Raw genomic sequence first — 20,095 nt, 5'->3', positions numbered from 1 at the left:
ATTAGCCTGATGTCGGTCGTTGGTAAGATTTTAGAGTCCATTATTAAGGCTGAGATTTCAGAATACTTGGAAGTGCATGGTAAAATCAGGCAAAGTCAGCATGGTTTCATCAAGGGGAGGTCATGCCTGACAAATCTGTTAGAATTCTTTGAGGAGGTAATGAGTAGATTAGACAAAGGAGAGCCAATGGATGTTATCTACTTGGACTTCCAGAAGGATTTTGACAAGGTGCCGCACAGGAGGCTGCTCAGAAAGATAAGAGCCCATGGTATTAGAGGCAAAGTACTAGCACGGATAGAAGATTGGCTGTCTGGCAGGAGGTAGGGAGTGGGGATAAGGGGCTTCTTCTCAGGATGGCGGCCGGTGACTAGTGGAGTTCCTCAGGGTTCAGTGTTGGGACCACAACTTTTCACTTTATACATTAATGATCTAGAGGAAGGAACTGAGGGCATCCTGGCTAAGTTTGCAGATGATACAAAGATAGGTGGAGGGACAGGTAGTATTGAGGAGGCGGGGAGGCTGCAGAAGGATTTGGACAGGTTAGGAGAATGGGCAAAGAAGTGGCAGATGGAATACAACATGGGGAAGTGTGAGGTCATGCACTTTGGTAGGAAGAATAGAGGCATAGACTATTTTCTAAATGGGGAGAGAATTCAGAAATCTGGAGTGCAAGGGGACTTGGGAGTCCTAGTCCAGGATTCTCTTAAGATTAACTTGCAGGTTGAGTCAGTAGTTAGGAAGGCAAATGCAATGTTGGCATTTATTTTGAGAGGACTAGAATATAAAAGTAGGGATGTGCTGCTGAGGCTTTATAAGGCTCTGGTCAGACCACATTTAAAATATTGTGAGCAATTTTGGGCCCCGTATCTCAGGAAGGATGTTCTGTCCCTGGAGAGGGTCCAGAGGAGGTACATGAGAACGATCCCAGGAATGAAAGGCTTAAATATGAGGAACGTTTGACGACCCTGGGTCTATACTCGATGGAGTTTAGAAGGATGAGGGGGGGATCTGATTGAAACTTAGGCCCTATGTTTTGGTGAACTCCTCCCACATGCCCTCAGATCCTCCTCTATCGATTTTTTTTTCCCTAGCTTGTTTTTCAAACTGCATTATTCTACGGTGATTGTGAAAATGGTGCTTTTAACTTTAATAAATAAGACCAGCTTCCAACCTCCCCCTATCATCCACCAAATTCCTCCCATCCTCTATACTCATTGCCTCTTAATTCCCATTCCTCCTGTCACTATCCAGTCTACCACTGTTAACCCTTGACTCCATCATTGTACCTGTTGATATTCCTTTTCTCCCCCCGATCCCTTCAGCGTTGATGCCCCCTTGCCCTTTGTCGATCTGACCCTGTCCCCGCTTCTTGAGGCCACATACACATTTACTTTTCGGGACCTGCCCCACAGGACCATCGAATACTTACTCCATTACTTTTCAGCTGCCGACATGCAGAATCCAGATGCCTCCCCTGAATATAACTGTGCCCTTTGTCTCTCAATGCCATGACTCAAACCCCCAGGACCAAATGCCTTTGGCGCTAGCCACACCCTATACACTGTACTGTCACTGCTCAGAGAGGCCTTTCCATGCCTAAGACTGGGATCAAGAAATATGTGCCATGCAGTGCCCGAGAACATGCCTTAAACAGCCCCGGGACACTCTCCGATATATGTCCCTGACAGCATGGCCTCAGCACCAGGGCACACTTTGATATATACCCTCGGTAGTGTGCCTCAGCCCCAGGACAGAGGGTTGTGGATACTCCATCATTGAACACATTTAAGGCTGGGACAGACACATTTTTGGTCTACAGGGAATTAAGGGATATCGGGAGCGGGTGGGAAAATGGAGTTGAAGCTCAAGATCACCTTCCCCTCTCATGTCACAAGCCCCAGCCCTGCCTCCGCCTCACCTTTCCCTTTTGTGTGCCACCCCGCCCTAGTCCTGTCTCTGTCTCACCCCTCCCTGCTGGTCCTGCCTCCTGTGCCCAGCCTTGGAGCAGCTTGTGCTACAGGCACTTGATATTTTGCAGTTACAGCTTAAAAGAAGGCGATAACAGCATCTACTATCCTCCAAGTCACGAATGAACTGAAGCTCGCCAGATGTGTGCCACTTATACAGTCATAAAACAGACTGTTCTAATTGTTCGCTGGCAAGCCACATAATTTGGAGAGGTAACATAATTCTCGTGAATTAGCCTTTTAATGAGCATTCATGAGCTGCAAATTTGGTTCTCAACATAGCTCAGTGGGAAACTCGATCCACCTTTAGCCCGCAATCAAAGTCAGGAGAACAAAATTCCAAACTAATTTTCTGCGGGCAGGAAACTGTCTTTTTCGTTCATGCTAAATTTAGTGCCCTCGCCTGTCACGATTGCTGCTACTGGCAGGGGCAGAAGATTCCACCCAATGTGTCTATTATTTAATGTTTTATTTCCTCCCAGAATTGTGTTGCTAATGAAAACTTAAAAAACATTACTCCCAAATCATTTCAACTTTTTTTTCTCAAATGCAGAAAACAAAAGAAAAACCAGAAATTAGAAGATTTACATAAAAGCACAAGACTCCCAACCCTTTCATCAGCGAACAGAGTAGTAAATTAGACCTAGAGAAGATGCTAGGAGCTCGGATGAAGCATACCTTCTGTGGAACTCCTTTGTTGCAATAACATTATTGCCAATAATTGCTTTAGAGAGTTCATGAATCACTTTTTGACAGTAGGTGACAAAATTTTCTCTCTTTTTAAGGAAGGTACATTTCTTTATGGGACAGAACTGCTATTAACTAGCAGAAGATGATCCTACTTCAGTTAAATGCTCAACTATTATTGCCACAAAAATACCACTGTATATTTTTTAAAAGGCTGGGTATTAGTGCCCTTTCCCTCCCCAATAAATCTCAGCCATTACGTAGCTTTATAGTGTTATCATCTGGGTGGCAAAAGGCTACATTTTCTTAAGTTTGTTTCACAAATTGTTTCAGTTGGAACATGAACTGATTGTAAAAACAGACAAGCTCCCAGCATGTCTGAGTCTGTGGATCTTAGGTAGGGCAATTGTGGAAGTGCAGTAATTGATCTCGCTGCCCTTTGGTTTGGGAGAGGAAAATCAACAATTTCTGTTCCTTATTACTGTATTGTGATCCTTCTTGAAAGTTTTGAGTGTAAGCCCTTGGCTCTTATTTTTCCCTTCTTCCATACAGTTGAAGCAGCTAACACTTACTGTCTAGATTCATATATGAAGATTGTTGAATAAGGAGCCAGAGAGATGAGTAGTGCCCATGAAGTTGTATCTTGGCATAAGTTGGCCCCTTGGGATCATTGTGGGTGAGAGTATGTGGGAAGAAATAGGGATAAAGAGAGATGATGATTGTGGAGTGTTATGACCCATGACCAGAACCCCAGGTTTTGGTAAGGTTCAGTTAGGGACCAATAACATTTGTCATAGACAAACTTTGAGATTTAAGACACTTGCTCAGTGAATAAAGCCACAGGATTTCATGGGTTTTGACAAACAAAAATAGACTTTACTGTGTAAGATTGATAAAATTAAAACAATTTACAGCATCATTCTTATACTCTAACATTCAGGGTAAATATGAGAAACATGTGAATTGACAAGCAAACATTGGTTGAACACACCACACTATGCAATAAATGGTAGTGACAATGTCTTATTAATTACATTGTTAAGGTTTAATGGCAATTACATGGTTAAAAAGGGCTTGGCCTAAATAGCCAAGTGGTTATGGTACTGGGTTTGTAACCCCAAGATCAAGAGTTCAAATCTCACAATGGCAAACTATGAAACAATGTAACTTCATCTGAAACAGATGGAAACAGGTTTACTCAAAAAGAGTATCAAGAGTTCAAATCTCACAATGGTAGACTATGAAACCATGTAACTTCATCTGAAACAGATGGAAACGGGTTTGTACTCAAAAGAGTTACATCTAAAAAAAAATAATCAAGAGTTCAAATCTTACAATGGCAAACTATGAAACAATGTAACTTCATCTGAAAACAGATGGAAACGGGTTTGTACTCGAAAGAGTTACATGGTTAAACAGGTGATTAGTATTTGTACATCTATAAATGAGGTTAGCTGTGGCACTGGGGATTGGAATAGTGTTGACTGTGAACTAAGTTAATAAACTCTCTCCAGCAAAGAAAGCAGCTATGTCTTTGTTTTAACTACACCAATCAGCGTGGATTCGTCTAACAGTGCTAGCAGAGAATGGTTGGCCTAAAAGGTGAAGATTGGAAACTAAGATAGCTTTTCAAACAAAATATTGTTATCGGAGAAGAATGGCTGAAAGCAAGTGTAAAGTATTAGAGTATGATTTTCCACCATTGTTCTGTGAAGCTGAACCTTATGACCAATGGAAAAATGAAGTGGATACATGGACATGGGTCTTACCAATGAAAAAGCAAGGTATGGCTTTAGCACTTCCGCTTCCCACCAGAAGCAGAATCAGGTGCCAAGTATTTTCAGAGCTAGAAAATCATCTTTTGAAAACTGAGGAAAATTTGGATAATCTCTTAAAATTAATGGGTAAAATTTATAGGAAAGATGAACTGTTAAATGCATATGAAGCTTAAAAAAAATTTCTGAGGGAACATTGATTTCCAGCCACTTTCATGGCACCAATGGAACATTCAGCAGTAACACAAAAATTGGACGAATCAATGCAGACAGCATTTTGAAACAGTTTAGATATGGGGTGCAAGCATCAATATGAAAGAAGAACCCTAAACTAAAGAAATGAGGCTAGAGACCCTTTTGGAAGCTCTAACATGACAGGAAGTAGGTAACAACGGCAGGAGAATGAGCCCAGGAATAACTGAGGAACAGAAACATCGAAGATGAAAAAATACATATAATTTTGTTCAGTTTGAAAGATTGTTATGGAGTTTTCAAAAGTTTAATTTAAAAGAAAAGGGGGGGAGGAATCTGTCAATGTATCCTGCACTTCAGTGTCACTCTGTTCATTTTCAATCATCCCTTTATCTGCCATAATCTGCTCCTCATAATTGACCAACATATGTATCTGTGAAGTGCATGGTACCTCTTCACTTCCTATGCCCTGCTCAGATTCTGTAAATGTACACAGTGCCAGTTAGCCTCAAGGAATGTGCCCTAACAGCTTGATTCCCATGTCATAAAATTACTGCTTTCCATCACTGCCTATAACTTTCCCAGGTCCTGCAGTGCCACAGTATTTATATGGTTAGTCCAGTTCAGTTTCTGGTCAATGGTAACCTCCAGGACATTGATAGTGGGGGTTTCAGCAATGGTAATGTCAAGGGGTGATGGTTAGATTCTCTCTCTTGTAGTAGGAGATGGTCATTGCCTGGCACGTATGTGGTGAGAATGTGACTTGTCACATGTTTGCCCAAGCTTAGATATTGTCCAGATCTTGCTGCATTTGGACAAGAACTGCTTCGGTATCTGAGGAGTCGCGAATGGTGCTGAACATTGAGCAAGCACTTGCGAACATCCCCACTTCTGACCTTATGATGGCAGGAAGATCATTGATGACGCAGCTGGAGATGGTTGGGCCTAGGGCCTAGCTGTGTCTTTGTTATAACTTTGCCAACCGAAGTGGATCCGTCTAACAGGCAGATGTAACAAATCAATTGCTCAACAACCCACCCAGATATCAGTAACACAGTCAACCAATCTCACTTAAATTCTGTCTCTCTCATGAAGGATTCCAGTCTTCACCTTAGAAGATCTCGCCTTGAAATGCCTCTAAGAAGTAGCTCCAACTTGGATGGTGTCAACAACAGCCCAACCCATTTCAATCTCATCTCCCAAGATTCCGTTCCCTTGGATTCCCACGTATTCACCCAAGTACCAACTCACAAGCACAGCTTCAAACCTTTGGCCACACTGAGCAGAGCACTACTGATCCAAAGGGGTACCTTTGCTGCAATAGCCCTCAGCATGGAGTTATCAACCTTCGGCTGCCTTCTTGGATCTTCAGGGCTTCTTCTGAACCCTCTTCAATTACCAGCCTTAGATGGCATCAACAACAGCCCACCTTGCAAGGTTTTAATCTTGTCTCCTGAGATTCTATTCCCCTGGATTCTGGAGTATGCACCCAAGCACCAACCCAAAAGCACAACAGCAGCTCTTTGACTGCGCTGAGCAGAACACTACTGCTCCAAAGGGGTACCTTTTCCTCAGTGGTTCACAGCTGAGTTATCAACCTTCAGCTACCTTCTTTGCTTAAAGTCTGCTCCATGAAGCCCTTTTCTTGTTTGGAGCCTGTTTCTCTGCTCTTCTCATTTTAACTGAACTGGGACCATTCCCTGTCCCTGAACCCTCTCTGGGACTCTTCTTTCTTGTATGTGCAAAAGCTCTGAGGTCCATCAGGAGTTGAAGTTCCTGACCTTCACTCTCAACGAGGTAAGTACGGTTTTCATAACAGGAGAACATAAAAAAACTTTAGGACATGTAACTTGGGAGTGTGGATTTTTACTTTAGTGCATAGTATTATGAACAAGCCATTATGCAAAAATACATGAACTATTCATTTTATTTATATAAGCCCTCTCTGTTCCAAATTCCTTAAGAGCTCATTAAGGCTGTTTTGAGTTTAACCAAGCAGTAATTTATCAAAATCTTTGTTATTTTCTTCCTCCTTCTCCTCCTTTAGAGGGCACTGGTGACCAGGGACTTCCATTCGATTAGTTCATGATTATACTTTGCATAGTACTGCAGTGGTTTGCTGTTGCCTTCTGCAGTATGGGTGACCAGGAAACTTTCCCGCTTTTTCTGCCTGCCATCAGGCATATTGCAAGGGTTTACAGGATGATGATCAACCTGTTTGGCCACGTTATGAATGTGGCCATGAAGTCCTGAAGTGGGACTTGAACCAGAGCCTCTGGTTCAGAGGTAAGGATGCCATCACTGCCACAAGACCTCCCTGGTATTTTCTTAACAGGTGCACATTTCAATTTTCCTATTGATTAGATGGCAGGTTAATTAAAGTTATGAGCTGCAAATTGTATTCAATCCAGGTGTTGAATATCCAGGTTTGAACTCCTATTGCACTGGAAGATCACCAGTTTCCACTCTGAATACTTCTCTTAATTCCAGTCAGCTGCTCTTGCTGGGAGCTGAACAAAACTTTTAATTAAAAGCTGCCAGAGAAATAGATAATTTTGCAAGTACTTGGCAACTGTATATTTTTTAAAAAAGTGCAACTGATTGCAAAGCTTGAGCTCTGCATAGCTTCTGCTGTGATATCAGATTTGCTGTGATGTCAAACTTTAATTTTTCATTCTGACTATAGTTCACAGAAGCTTTATTTCACCATTATTGGTTGAATAAAATGATTTTTTCAGCTGCTGTTCTTTTATAAAATAATCTAGATATTGTTTCATGCCATTTCTTTCCTAAAGCTTGATTTAGTTCTGACATTGCTTATTTCCACAAGTTCAAAGTGCAGGGCATGTTCTTTTTAAAAAGAAAAACAAATTAGTAAATGTGTTATTTAGTCACAAGTTTTGTATATTAAACAATGGCATTTATCCAAAAAGAAAGTTAATGTGAAATAAAAATAGCTGGAAAAACTCAGCAGTTTTAAACGCCATTGTTTAATGTGATCTCAACAATAAGCAGATCAAGTTGTTCTACATGATGTCAGTTAGTGATGTCCTAAATAGTGTTATGAAGTAGACTTAGCCAAAAGCTATACCTGTTTAGTTCAGATTGAGCATCTTGCCTCAATGGGAGCCTTTTATCCCACATGTAGAATGGTTGTAAACTATATGTAATGTTTTGAAGAATCAGAAAATCTACACAATGTTCTTTAAATAAGCAGCAGTCTTTCAGCAAATGCATTATCGAAACAGTAGCTAAATATCTTCATTAGTGACATCAAGGTGGCTTCAAGGATTCCCATCATCCCTACAAGCAGTGTGGTAAACTTAAGGAATGATTGACCTGTTGCCTGTTGTATTATTGCAGTTGGAATTGAGAGAGGAAGCTGGAAGTAACAAAGATTTGAAGGTTCACTGTGATGAGGAGGAGCTGAAGATTCATCAGCTCAACATCCAAATCAGGGAAGTCTTTGCCAATCGGTTTACTCAGATGTTTGCAGATTATGAGGTGTTTGTAATTCAGCCAAACCAGGACAAGGAATCTTGGTTCAGCAACCGGGAACAAATGCAGAACTTTGATAAGGTGAGTTAAATGCGAAAGATACGTTGTTTGTTAAATGTCTCTTAAGTGGAGCTTGGAGGGATGCATACAAGGTTATAGTTATTGAAGACATTATGTTATTGCTTTTTTTTAAAAATCAGATGTTCTTTATCCTCCACTTTTTCTCCTGCTTTTCTAGTCCTTATCACCCTTCTTCTGAAAGTAGTGTCTCACATTGAGAAAGAACTCTTTGACTGGGACTCTTAAATAAGACTTGTTTAAAAAAATGTTTTTTTTTTGTTAACCTCTGTTTCTTCTCTCCGTTTGTCAACACTGAATTGCACCGGAGGCTTTGAGACCATGTGATTTCACACCATTTTTGCTAACTACTTTTTGGATGAAGGAGATAAAATGCAGCTGAGACAGACTGTGCTCAAGTAATAGCATCCTCATACCTGCATTTAAAAGGTAGAGGCACACCTACCTGAATTTATCAGAGCAGCTTTGCCTGTAGTTGGTCAGAATCACTAGGAAAGCACTGACAGCTGTGCCATCTGCTGCAAGAAAACCTACAGCTAGCATGCAGTAATGGTCAGCTGTGCCCCAAAGTTCTCCCCTCTGCTCCCTTTTAAGCATGCTGCAAACCTGGACATCCTGACGAATTGAGATAACATCTCCACTCATGCATCAGTTCTTCTTCAATCCTCAAACAACGTGTTTTCAGTGTTGCACAGTTTTACCCATGGCCAAGGACCCAGTTTCCTGCCACTACATTTATTGCATGAACCATGACGCTCTTAAATTGTTTTGTTATCCAGTCTTAGCAACGTCTGAAATACAGGTACCAGACCCCATATCTGGGAAGCTTGGGACTGGACATGTGCCGGATTTGGGGATTTTGGGTCCTGCACTTATAATCCATAAAATACTTATAATACAGGAAATAAATTATGAAAAATAAAGTTACAAACAACAGCCTCCTCCTGTTGAGCTCTCGCCTCGTTACAGTTGATGAGCCACTGAAACTCTACGGAACCTGTGGACAAAATCACAATTAATGACCCTCAATATAGCCTGAATTAGATACTTGCCACTGGCCTGAAGGCTTCTGTTCTTACTCGCCAGCTGTCCCTGGGAAATTTGACTAGCTCTGGGAAGTAGTAAGGGAGCCGTCCAGATGCGTTTTTCCAGCAACCCTGATACAATCAGAATGCTGGTTGTAACAGAAATAACACTCCCATACTTCTTTGACAAGGTCACCTGTCAGTTATGCTTCTTAAGAAGAAGTGGACAGCTGAAGGAACCAACATACGAACATAGGAAAGAGGAGCTGAAGTAGGCCATTTGTCCCTCGATCCTGTTCGCCATTCAGTAAGACTATGGCTGATCTGTTTGGGTTTCGAATTCCACATTCCCATCTACCCCCGATAACCTTAGGTTCTCGTTAGGCAAGGGAATCAATCTACCTCCATCTTAAAAATATTCAATGATCCCGTCTCCACCACCATCCAAGGCAGTGGAGAGCCAAAGCCATACAACCCTCAATAAGTTTCTCCTCATCTGTCATAAAGGGCGACCCCTAATTTTAAAAACAGTGCCCCCTCGTTCTGGGCAGACCCACAAGAGGAAACATCCTTTCCACATCCACCTTGTTGAGACCATTCAGGACCTTTATATACTTCAATCAAGTCATCCCTCAATCTTCTAAACTCTGTAAACAAGCTCAGTCTGTCCAACCTTTCCTCATAAGACAACCCGCTCATTCCAGGTATCAATCTAGTAAATCTCTTCTAACCCTTTACATCCTCCGTTAAATAAGGAAACCAAAACTGCACATAGTATTTGAGATGTGGCCTCATCAATGTCCTGTATAACTGAAGCATAACATCCTTACTTTTATATTCAATTCCTCTAATAAAGGATAGCATTCCATTAGCCACCTTAATTACTTGCTGTCCCTCCATACTAACTTTTTGTGACTTATGCATTAGAGCATCTAGATCCCTCTGCACCTCGAATTCTGCAGCTGTTCTCCGTTTAAGTAATACTTCTTTTTTATTCTGCCTGCCAAAGTGAACAACTTCACATTTTCCCACATTGTACTCCTTCTGTCAGATTTTTACCCACTCAATCTATATCCTTCCACAACCTTCTTACATCCTCTTCACAACACACTTTCCTACCTATCTTTGTGTCATCTGCAAATTTAGCTAACATGCCTTTGTTCCCCTCATCTAAGTCATTGATATAAATTGCAAAAGGTTGAGGTCCCAGCACAGACCTCTGCAGACTCCACTCGTCACACCCTGCCAATCAGAAAAAGACCCATTTATGCATAGTCTGCTTTCTGCCAGCTTCTTTCCATGCTAATTTGTTACCCCCTACACGATAAGCTCTTATTTTCCACAATAACCTTTGATGTGGCATCTTATCAAATGCCTTCTGAAAATCTAAGTACACATGTCTACAGGCTCCTCTTTATCCACAGCACATTACTGCTTCAAAGAACTCCAATAAATTGGTGAAGCATGATTTCCCTTTCACAAAACCATGCTGACTTTTGCCAATTACCTTGAACTTTTCTAAGTGCCCAGCTATAACCTCCTTAATGATAGATTCTAATACCCTTCCCCCCTGACAGACATCAAGCTAACTGGCCTATAGTTTCTGGTTTTCTGCCTCCCTCCTTTCATGAATAGAGGCGGTATATTTGCTACTTTCCAGTCTGATGGAATCTTTCTGGAATCTAGTTAATTTTTGAAAATTCACACCAACGCACCTACTACTTCATTAGCCACCTCTTTTAAGACCCTAGGGTGAAGTCCATCAGAACCTGGAGATTTGTCAGCCTGCAGCTCTATCAGTTTGCTCAATACCCCTTCCCTAGTGATTGGTATTTCACCAAGTTTCTCTTTCCTTTCAACCTTCTGATTTACAGCTATTACTAGAATTTTTTTTGTATCTTCTATAGTGAAGACAGAAGCAAAATATTTGTTCATTTCATCTGCCATTTCCTTATTGTCTACTATTAATTCCCCATTGTCACCCGAAAGGGGACCAAAACTCACTTTACGTACTTTTTTTTTCTTTTTAAATACCTGTTGAAACTCTTGCTATCCATTTTTATATTTCTAACTAGCTTCTTCTCATACTCCAATTTCTGTCTCCTGATTAACCTTCTTGTCATTCTGTACCATTCTTTATATTGTAATCAATCATCTGACCTGCCACTCATCTTTGGGCAGTTATGCTTTTTCCTTAACTTTTAGTTAACCACGGATGGTGGGTCCTCCCCTTAGAATTTTTCTTTATAGTAGGAATATACTTATTCTGAGTATTCTGAAATATCCCCTTAAATGTCTGCCACTGTTTCTCTATTGATCTATCTCCTGCCCAGTTCACTTCAGCTAGCTCAGCTTTCATGCCTGCATAGTTGTTCTTATTTAAGTTTAAAATACTAGCCTTAGACCCACTCTTCTCCCTTTCAAACTAGATGTAAAATTCAATCATATTGTGCCTTCACTCTGAGGTCATTAATTAATCCTGTCACATTACACAATGCCAAGTCTAATATAACCTGCTGTCTAGTTGATTCCAGAGCATGTCGCTCTAAGAAACTCAAAAGCATTCTATGAACTCCTCATCCGGGCTACTACTACCAATCTGATTTTTCCAATTTATATGTAGATTAAAACCACCCATGATTATTGCCATCACTTTATCACAGGCACCCAATATTTCTTGTATACTTTGTCCTACATTGTGGTTACAGTTAGGGGGCCTGTAAACCACTCCCACGAGTGACTTCTTTTCCCCTACTATTCTTTATCTCCACCCAAACTGATTCTACATCCCAATCTCCTGAACTGAGGTCTTCTGTAGCTATTGCACCAGTGCAATCCTTGATTAACAGTACTACCCCTCCCTCCACCTTTACCTAGCTTCTTGTTCTTCTTTAATGTCAGTTACCCTTCAACATTAAAGACCCAGTAGGAGGTACAGCATTGCTTTTCCGGAAACCAAGATAACATAATATCACAGAATGAAGAGAATCAAGAAGAATAATTGGGTTTGCTTGCCAATTTCAAGTTGCCGGTTTTCAGGTCCTTCTGGATTTTGGGACGCCCCAGATAATGGTTTCTAAAATCTTTCCCACCGTCAAGGCTAAACTGACTGACCTGTAGTTTTTCTTTTAAAAAAAAACAGGGGTATAACATTTGCAATTCTCTAGTTCTCTGACGCCACCCCTGTATCTAAAGAGGAGAGCTGGCATAGACTCAATGGGCTGAATGGCTTTCTTCTGTGCCGTAATTGACTCTGGTTCTATTGTGATGAACTCTGATACTTATCTTAATTGGCAGTCAGAGGTCAGGAGTTTGAAGATCAGGAACTACAATTCCCAGCTGGCGTCAAGCATCCTACACATGTGCCAGCTGGGAGATGGCCACACATGCATGGTTTGTTAATTTCACACATGCGCTGGATGGGAAATGTTTGTCTTTTTTACGTTCTTTAGCCTAGCAATTGGCCTTGCGCACATGTGCAAAAGTAAAAGAAGGAATGTGAAATGGCGTGAAACTGCAGTTCTGGTGACCTGAAGAAGAACACCATTGCAGAGAAGGTGTCCCAGGGAGCAGGACACAGGGAAGGGGACAGGGAGATGGTCCCAAACCAAGAAGAGAGTCCAAAACAAGGGAATAGGACAGAAACTGATCCAAGAAGGCAGTCCTAGGTAAAGAACAATGTCGGAGATCAGAAATACATCCTGTTAAACAAAGTTGAGAGAGGAGCAGAGCATTGATTCTGAATTAGACAGCTGTGGGGAACAGACTTAAAGCAAAGTGGGTTCGAGAGAAGGCCTGACGATCAGATGGAAATCCTGCAGGCGTATTCTTGTTGAAACTGTCTGAGTGGTAGCGACCTTTGGAGAGAATTCCAAGACAAATTTTTCAAATGTGGTGATTGGAAACACTCGTGAAAAAGATGGAGCTTTAGTGAGACTGGTTGGCTAACAGTGTAACAAGCGTTTTAGTGGGTTGTTGAGAAATCCATGGAATCTGATTTGGTTGTATGTGTCATTTACTTTGAAGTGTGGTGTATCTGTCCATAGCTCACCATGGTTCACATGTACTACACACTTGCCCTGAATATAATATAGATATGGTAAATTGTTTTATCTTTCCAAGAATTTCTATGTGTCTGTAAAGAAATAGCTGGAGTGAAGGAATAGTGAATATTTGAATCATTTTCTTGTGTTTGTTTTGAGATTTTTCCAACCTTTTTGTCTGGTGTAATATAGTTCATTTTTCCTGTTTAATAAATGTTTTATTCTGTGTGTTAAAAGTTTATCAGCAGACTCCTGTGAATGTTATTTTTTTTCCACGGATTCATAAAAAAAAGTTAGGACCTTTTCACTTTGGGATCTTCCTTATCCAGTATTAACATCAGCTGGGATTGTAACACTGCGACCTTCAAAATTTCCACGCCTACTTTTCTGAGCATCTTGTTTAGCATTCTTGGATGTATTCCATCTGGTCCTGGTGATTTATCAACTTTGCATACAGCCAGCCTTACTAATATCTCCTCTTTTATCAGTTGTTAGCTCATCTAGTATTTCAATAACCTTCTCTTTTACTCTGACTTTGCCATTTGTATATTCTTTGGTAAAGACAGATGCAAAATAGTCATTCAGTACCTTAGCTATGCCCCCTGCCCCCATGCATAGACTCTTTTTGGTTCCCATCTCTTACCACCCTTTTACTATTTGCATGCCTATAAAAGACTTCTAAATTCCTTTTTATGTTACTTATCAGTCTCTTCTCAGACTCATCCATTGTCTCTCTAATTTCCTTTTTCTTTTCCCCTTCGAACTTTCTATATTCAGCTTGATTCTCACTTATTACCAATCTGACATCTGTCATACTTTCTCTCTTTCTGCTTCATCTTACTGTCTTTTATCATCCAGAGAGTTCTGGCTTTGGTTTCCCTATCTTTCCCTCTGGTGGGAATGTACCTTACTGTATCTGAACCAACTCCTCTTTAGAGGCAGCCCGTTATTCCATTTCAGTTTTGGCTGCAAATCATTTATTCCTAATTGCCTGGAACATGTTCATTCTCACCTGACTGAAATTGACCCCACTCCAATTAAGTGTTTTTACTTTAGATTGCCCCTTTTCCTTTTTCCACAGCTAATCTAAACATTTTGATACTATGATCACAGTTGCATAAATATTCCCCTGACACTTAACCCATGTTAAACTTCTGACAGCCAGTTGGTGAAGGAAGAGATCAGAAGTCAATCTTTACCCAGTTTTAGATTTACATATGGACATACAAATTAAGACCAGGAATAGGCCACTTGGCCCCTTGATCCTGCTCCTCAATAATTCAATACTTATTCAATAATTCAATAAGATCATGGCTGATCTGAATGCAACCTTAACCCCACATTCCTGCCTATCCCCAATAATCTTTCACTCCTTGTTAAACAAGAATCTATCTAGCTCTACCTTAAAAATATTCAAAGACTCTGCTTCCACCACCTTTTGAGGAAGAGAGCTCCAAAGACTCTCAACCCTCAGAAAAAAATTCTCCTCACCTGTCTTAAATGAGTGACCCTTATTTTTAAACAGTGACTCCTAGTTCTAGATTCTGCCACAAGAGGAAAAGTCCTCACCCTGTCAAGACCCCCCCATATCTTAAAGGTTTCAATTAAACTGCCTCTTATTCTTCTAAATTCCAGTGGATACAGCTGAACCTGTCCAGCCTTTCCTCAAAAGACAACCCGCAAATTCCTGGTATTCGTCTAGTAAACCTTCTCTGAACTGCTTCTAACGCATTTACATCTCTTTAAATAAGGAGGCCAGTACTGTACACAATACTCCAGGTGTGGTCTCATCTATGCCCTGTACAACTGAAGCTTCACCTCCCTATTTTTGTAATCTATTCCCCTCATGATAAATGATAACATTCTATTAGCTTTCCTAATTACCTGTTGTACCTGCATACCAGCTTTCTGCGATTCCTGCTGAATTCAGAGTTCCTCATTCTCTCACCATTTAAATAATTTTTTATTCTTCCTGCCAAAATGAACGATTTCATATTTGCCCACCTTATACACCAGATCTTTGCCCACTCACTTAATCTACCCGTGCCACTTTGTAGCCTCCTTACATCCTCCTCACAATTTACTTTCCTACCTATCTTTGTGTTGTCAGCAAATTTAGCAACCATTCCTTTGACCCCTTCATCAAAGTCATTTAGCTAAGTTGTAAAAGGTTGAGGCCCCAGCACTGATCTCTATGGCACACCACTTGTCACATCCTGCCAACTAGAAAAAGACCCATTTAAGCCAACTGTTTCCTATTAGCTAGCCAATCTTCAATCCATCCCAACATGTTACCCCCTACACAATGAGCATTTTATTCACCAAACTCCAAGTCTTCACTCAGCTAGTCGGCTGCACTCCGTAATGTTTCACTTTATGAATAAGTGTATAACTCTTAAGTATACAGCCCATGCTTGTGTCAATAAGTATCTCTTTATGTATTTTTCTTTTTATAAGGAGAGACAGCTCCTTAAGGTCAAGTGACAAGGTGAGACACCTGCATGTTGTAGTCTGGAGCTATGGATAATGATGGTAGAGGCCCCAACATTCCTTCCATCATATGGCTGGCCAGGAATCTCTCTCACTCTTAGCACCTGCTATTGGTGTGTTTTGGAAGTATTTGCAGGTTGATACATTGGTTGCATTACAAATGTACCTTCCTTGGCCATCAAGTCTTGGGAGTGGGACTTGAACCCCGGAGCTTCTGGCTCAGAGGCTGGGACGCTACCCATTGTACCACAAGACCTTCACAGTGTGTCTTTATACTCTTTTGGGCAAAACAATTAAACAAATTATCTAATTAACAACTCCTTAAAGCAGCAGTGTAACAAGTCTCAACAACTTTAACAGAAACTTATTAAATTAAAATATCACTTCGGTGACTGACAATCCACTCCAACCCCTGTGGTGGCTAGCACTCACGGAAGGCCTTAAGTGTAGTTGCGCACACCAAGGGTCTCTCACCAAGGATACCTGGGCGTGGACGCAGGTGTCTGTCTATACTCCTTTGCATATACCAATAAAATAAACAAATTAACAAATTGACAGCCTCTTACAGGGGCAAGTGTCTCTTTCTACTCTTTTGAGTATACCAGTAAAAGAAATAAACTAATTAACAAATTGACAGATCCTTAAAGGAGCATAAAGTCTACTGCACCTGGTATTCCCAGTTAGTCTCCCATCCAAGTAGTAACCAGGCCTGAGTCTGCTAAGCTTCTGAGATCAAGGATTTTCAGACTAGTATGCCTTTAGAGGTGTCTCTTGAAATTATTTTGTAAATCATAAACCAATTTAAAAAAAAACTAATTGACAAATAAACTAATTGACAAATTAATAAACAAATTGACAGAAAAGGGGCACAGCGTCTCTTTATACTGTTTCAGGTCTATGACATTCCCGGAGAACTGAGGAAGCTGCAGCTACAAGGAAAAGCATTAACCCCTGTACAATCACAGCATAACACAACAGCTAGTGTCTCTTTATATATGCACAAGTAATTATCCAATGTGTGCCCCCCACTGTATATACTTATCCTTAATCTATACAATTGACAACCCAACTCATTCCCTTTTGATAAGATTCAGCAACACCACCTTCCTTGTTGGGCAGAAGCATACTAATTAAGAAGCTTCTCCTGCACAAATTCAGAAACTCATCCCCTCCCTGACCTCTACAATATTAATATCCTAGTCTATATTAGGATATTTAAAGTTCCCCTTTATTACCACTCTATAGTTTATGCATTTCTCTGTAATTTCCCTGCAAATTTGCTCCTTGGTAGCAGATAGAATACACTCAGTAGTGTAATTGGTACCTATTATTTCTTAGCTCTAACCAATAGATTCTTTCCTTGACCATTCCAGGACATCCTCTCTCTTCAGCTCTGTGTTATTCTCCTTAATCAAGACTGCCACCCTTTTTCCTTTCTTTCCTTTCCTATCTTTCCTGAACACCTTGTATTCAGGAATATTTAGTATCCAGTCCTGCCCTTTTTGAGCCTGGTATCCGTTATCACCACAACATAATATTCTCACAACATAATATTCCCATGTGGCTGTGGCCACCTGTGCTTTCAGCTCACCAACCTTCTTTGCATCGTTTTGTGTTTTTACATACATGCACTGTAAACCTAATTTAGATCTTATTGCATTCCATCTTAGTATGATCACAGCTCATTATATTTCTTACATTGGCATTTTCTGTCTGTCGGCATCCTCTGTGCACCTTGTTCCTCGCTTCTGGTGCTAAATCTTGGTTCCCTCCCAAGTTAGCTTATATCCTGCCACCCCCACTGCCCCAATGCCCACCCCAGCCACCAACAACAATACTAACAAACCACCCTTTGAGGACATTGGTACTGGCTCTGTTAAGGTGCAACTTGTTGGCAACCTGTTGGCCTGTATAGGCCCCCAACTCCCCTAAAATCCAATGCAGGAATCTAAACCTCTCTTCCTGTGCTATCTTTCCAGCTGTGCATTGATTTATTCTCTCCTCTTACTTCTATAGTCACTGGCTAGTGGCACTGGGAAGTAACCTGGAGACTACTGTCTTTGAGGTCCTGCTTGTTTGTCGTCTTCCTGGTTCCCTAAAATCCTCATGCAGAACTTTATCCCTATTTCTACCTATGTTCTTCATACTGAAATGGACCCTGATCTCTGGCTGTTTGCCTTCTCCCCTTCAAACTGCTTGACAGTCATTCAATGACATCCTTGACTGTGGAATCACATCTGTAGCCACAGAAATGTCTGTCGGTTCCAAAATATAGAATCCCCTATTGCTTTTCCAGTTTTCCTCCTGCTCCTTTGTACAGTTGAGCCACCTGCTGTGATGTGAACATGGCCCTGGCTATAGTTCCCAGAGGAAGCATCATTCTTACCAGTATCCAGAACTGAGTGCTGGTTGAAGAGCGAGATGTACTCAGGGGCTCCTGCACTACCTGTCTGGTCCAACTTGACTGTCTGGTTGTCACCCATTCCCAATCTTCTCCCTACTTCTCCAATCCATACAACTGAAGTCCCTCATCTCTGGAACCATTCTTTTGAATCTTTTCTGCACCCTCTCTAAAGCCATCACATCTTTCCTAAAGTGTAGTGCCCAGAATTTGATGCTGTACGCTAGTTGGGTGCCAAGCCAGTGTTTTATGCAGGTTCATTATATCTTCACAGGATCCCATATACCTCTTTAAGTGCTTTCTCATCCTTGCTATCTAGTCCTGCCACATTCAACAACTTAAGCACAAATACCCATGAGTCTTTCAGAACTGCACCCACAGCAGAATTATACCCTTTATATTGCTTCTCTTATTCTTCCTAACAAAATGTATCACTTTTATATGGCTAAAAAAAGTTGCCTACATTAGAGTAGCAGCCTTGACTCAGTGGTGACACTTTGCATCAGAAAAATGTGGGTTCAAGCCCTACTTCAGAGACTTCACGTAGTCGAGGCTGACAATTCAGTGTACTGGGGGTGTACCACACTTCTGGGGATGTTGCTTTTTGGTGAAAAGTTAAACTAAGGCCCTGCCTACCCCTTGTGATTCTTCAGTCTGCTTCCCTTCTTCACTGTCTAGTCGCATTGCCAAACATTGTGGCCCAACTTCTGTCCCTTCTGAGACACCCTTCATTGCATCTCATTGAGATATTTTTCATCTTGGCTTCCAGCTTCCCTTCATCCTCTGCCAATGATGCCCTGCTTGTAACACTTCTTGACCTGGATACTGCTTGATCTTGATTCCCCATGTGCAACACTAAGGAAGAGCAACTTGGTTATTAAAACTACTGGACGAAAATTCCGGTTATGCCAGATAATTGTTTGGAGAAGTGCCTTTGTGCAATATGGTCATGGGCTTGCCATAGTTATGGGACGATAGTCATCCTCCATGTATACAGGCTTGAGAACAGAGACCATTTCATCCAACACTTGGAACATGGTGTCAGGGGTGTGTAGCTGAAAGCGAGTGGATTTTGACAGCTGTAAGAGAGCCAGCAGCTGTAAGAAACAGCCAAGTATAATTAAAACTTCAATCTGCAACTTTGTACAGGACACCGGTCACTGGGTAACTCAGTATGGCTTTGCATTTTCCAGTACCTGCTGTTATGGAGGTGACGGCATGTTTGAACATAAATTGGAAATTCCTTCAGTTTCAATGGTAAAACTATGAAACTGCCACAGAGTTAAACAAGAAACCTAACTGAATAAGAGTAGCAACTCTGTTTTCAGTGCTGGGGAAAGAGTGCTACAAGCTGTATTGCCCTCTAGACCTCACTGAGGAGCAGAAAAACCACACGTGAAATTTTGGAGGCCTTAAGGACCCACTTTGAGCCCTCTATTAATGTTATGTATGAATATCATGTTCAACACCAGAGCTCAGAAAGAGGGGGAGAACACTGGACGCACCTCAGGGAGATTGCTGTGCTCTTTCACGCACATGTGTGAAAGAGCACTGGCCCTGACTCTCCCTCCTCCTCCCGTCCACACAGGTAGCGCTGAGCGCTACTGGCCATGTGTTACGCTGCACAGGCCTTAATTGGCCCGCCTGCGTGAAATGTCGGCACGGAACTGATTGCAGGCGGCGATCAGGCCCGCCCCCATTCCCATCCAGCCTGCCCGCCATAGGAAAAACCCTTTCCATGAAGTGTCAGATAGACACTAGTGCTACATACGATATCATGAGCTTTGCATACCTGTTTGAAACTGCTTAAGATGGTGACCCAAAAATTAATCCGTTGAAGGTAAAGTTGAGGCTATGTGATGGAACAATGCACACGCCAAGCGGGCAAATCAAGAAGAGACCCCAATGGGTAGAAAGAAAATTTGCAGTTCCAAATAGT

At 41.4% G+C, this 20,095-nt stretch overlaps 1 protein-coding gene and 1 long non-coding RNA gene across 6 annotated transcripts in view; one reads left to right on the top strand and one right to left on the bottom strand.

The window, feature by feature from the left end:
- LOC121283128 (DENN domain-containing protein 5A-like) overlaps nt 1–20,095 on the top strand; it is a 337,338-nt gene that overhangs the window by 156,075 nt on the left and 161,168 nt on the right. For all 5 annotated transcript variants that reach the window (XM_041197268.1, XM_041197266.1, XM_041197267.1 and 2 more), the window contains one exon: nt 7,985–8,200. In XM_041197268.1, coding sequence (XP_041053202.1) covers nt 7,985–8,200 — 216 coding nt within the window. The remainder of the gene's footprint in view (nt 1–7,984; nt 8,201–20,095) is intronic.
- The window catches only part of LOC121283129, a 43,712-nt gene continuing 31,811 nt past the window's right edge, over nt 8,195–20,095 (bottom strand). The window contains exon 3 of the long non-coding RNA XR_005944194.1: nt 8,195–9,194. This is a non-coding gene — a long non-coding RNA (uncharacterized LOC121283129). The remainder of the gene's footprint in view (nt 9,195–20,095) is intronic.

The sequence above is a fragment of the Carcharodon carcharias genome, chromosome 10 (genome assembly GCF_017639515.1).
Source record: "Carcharodon carcharias isolate sCarCar2 chromosome 10, sCarCar2.pri, whole genome shotgun sequence".
NCBI classification, from domain to species: Eukaryota; Metazoa; Chordata; class Chondrichthyes; order Lamniformes; family Lamnidae; genus Carcharodon; species Carcharodon carcharias.
This window is presented reverse-complemented; position numbering and strand designations above follow the sequence as displayed.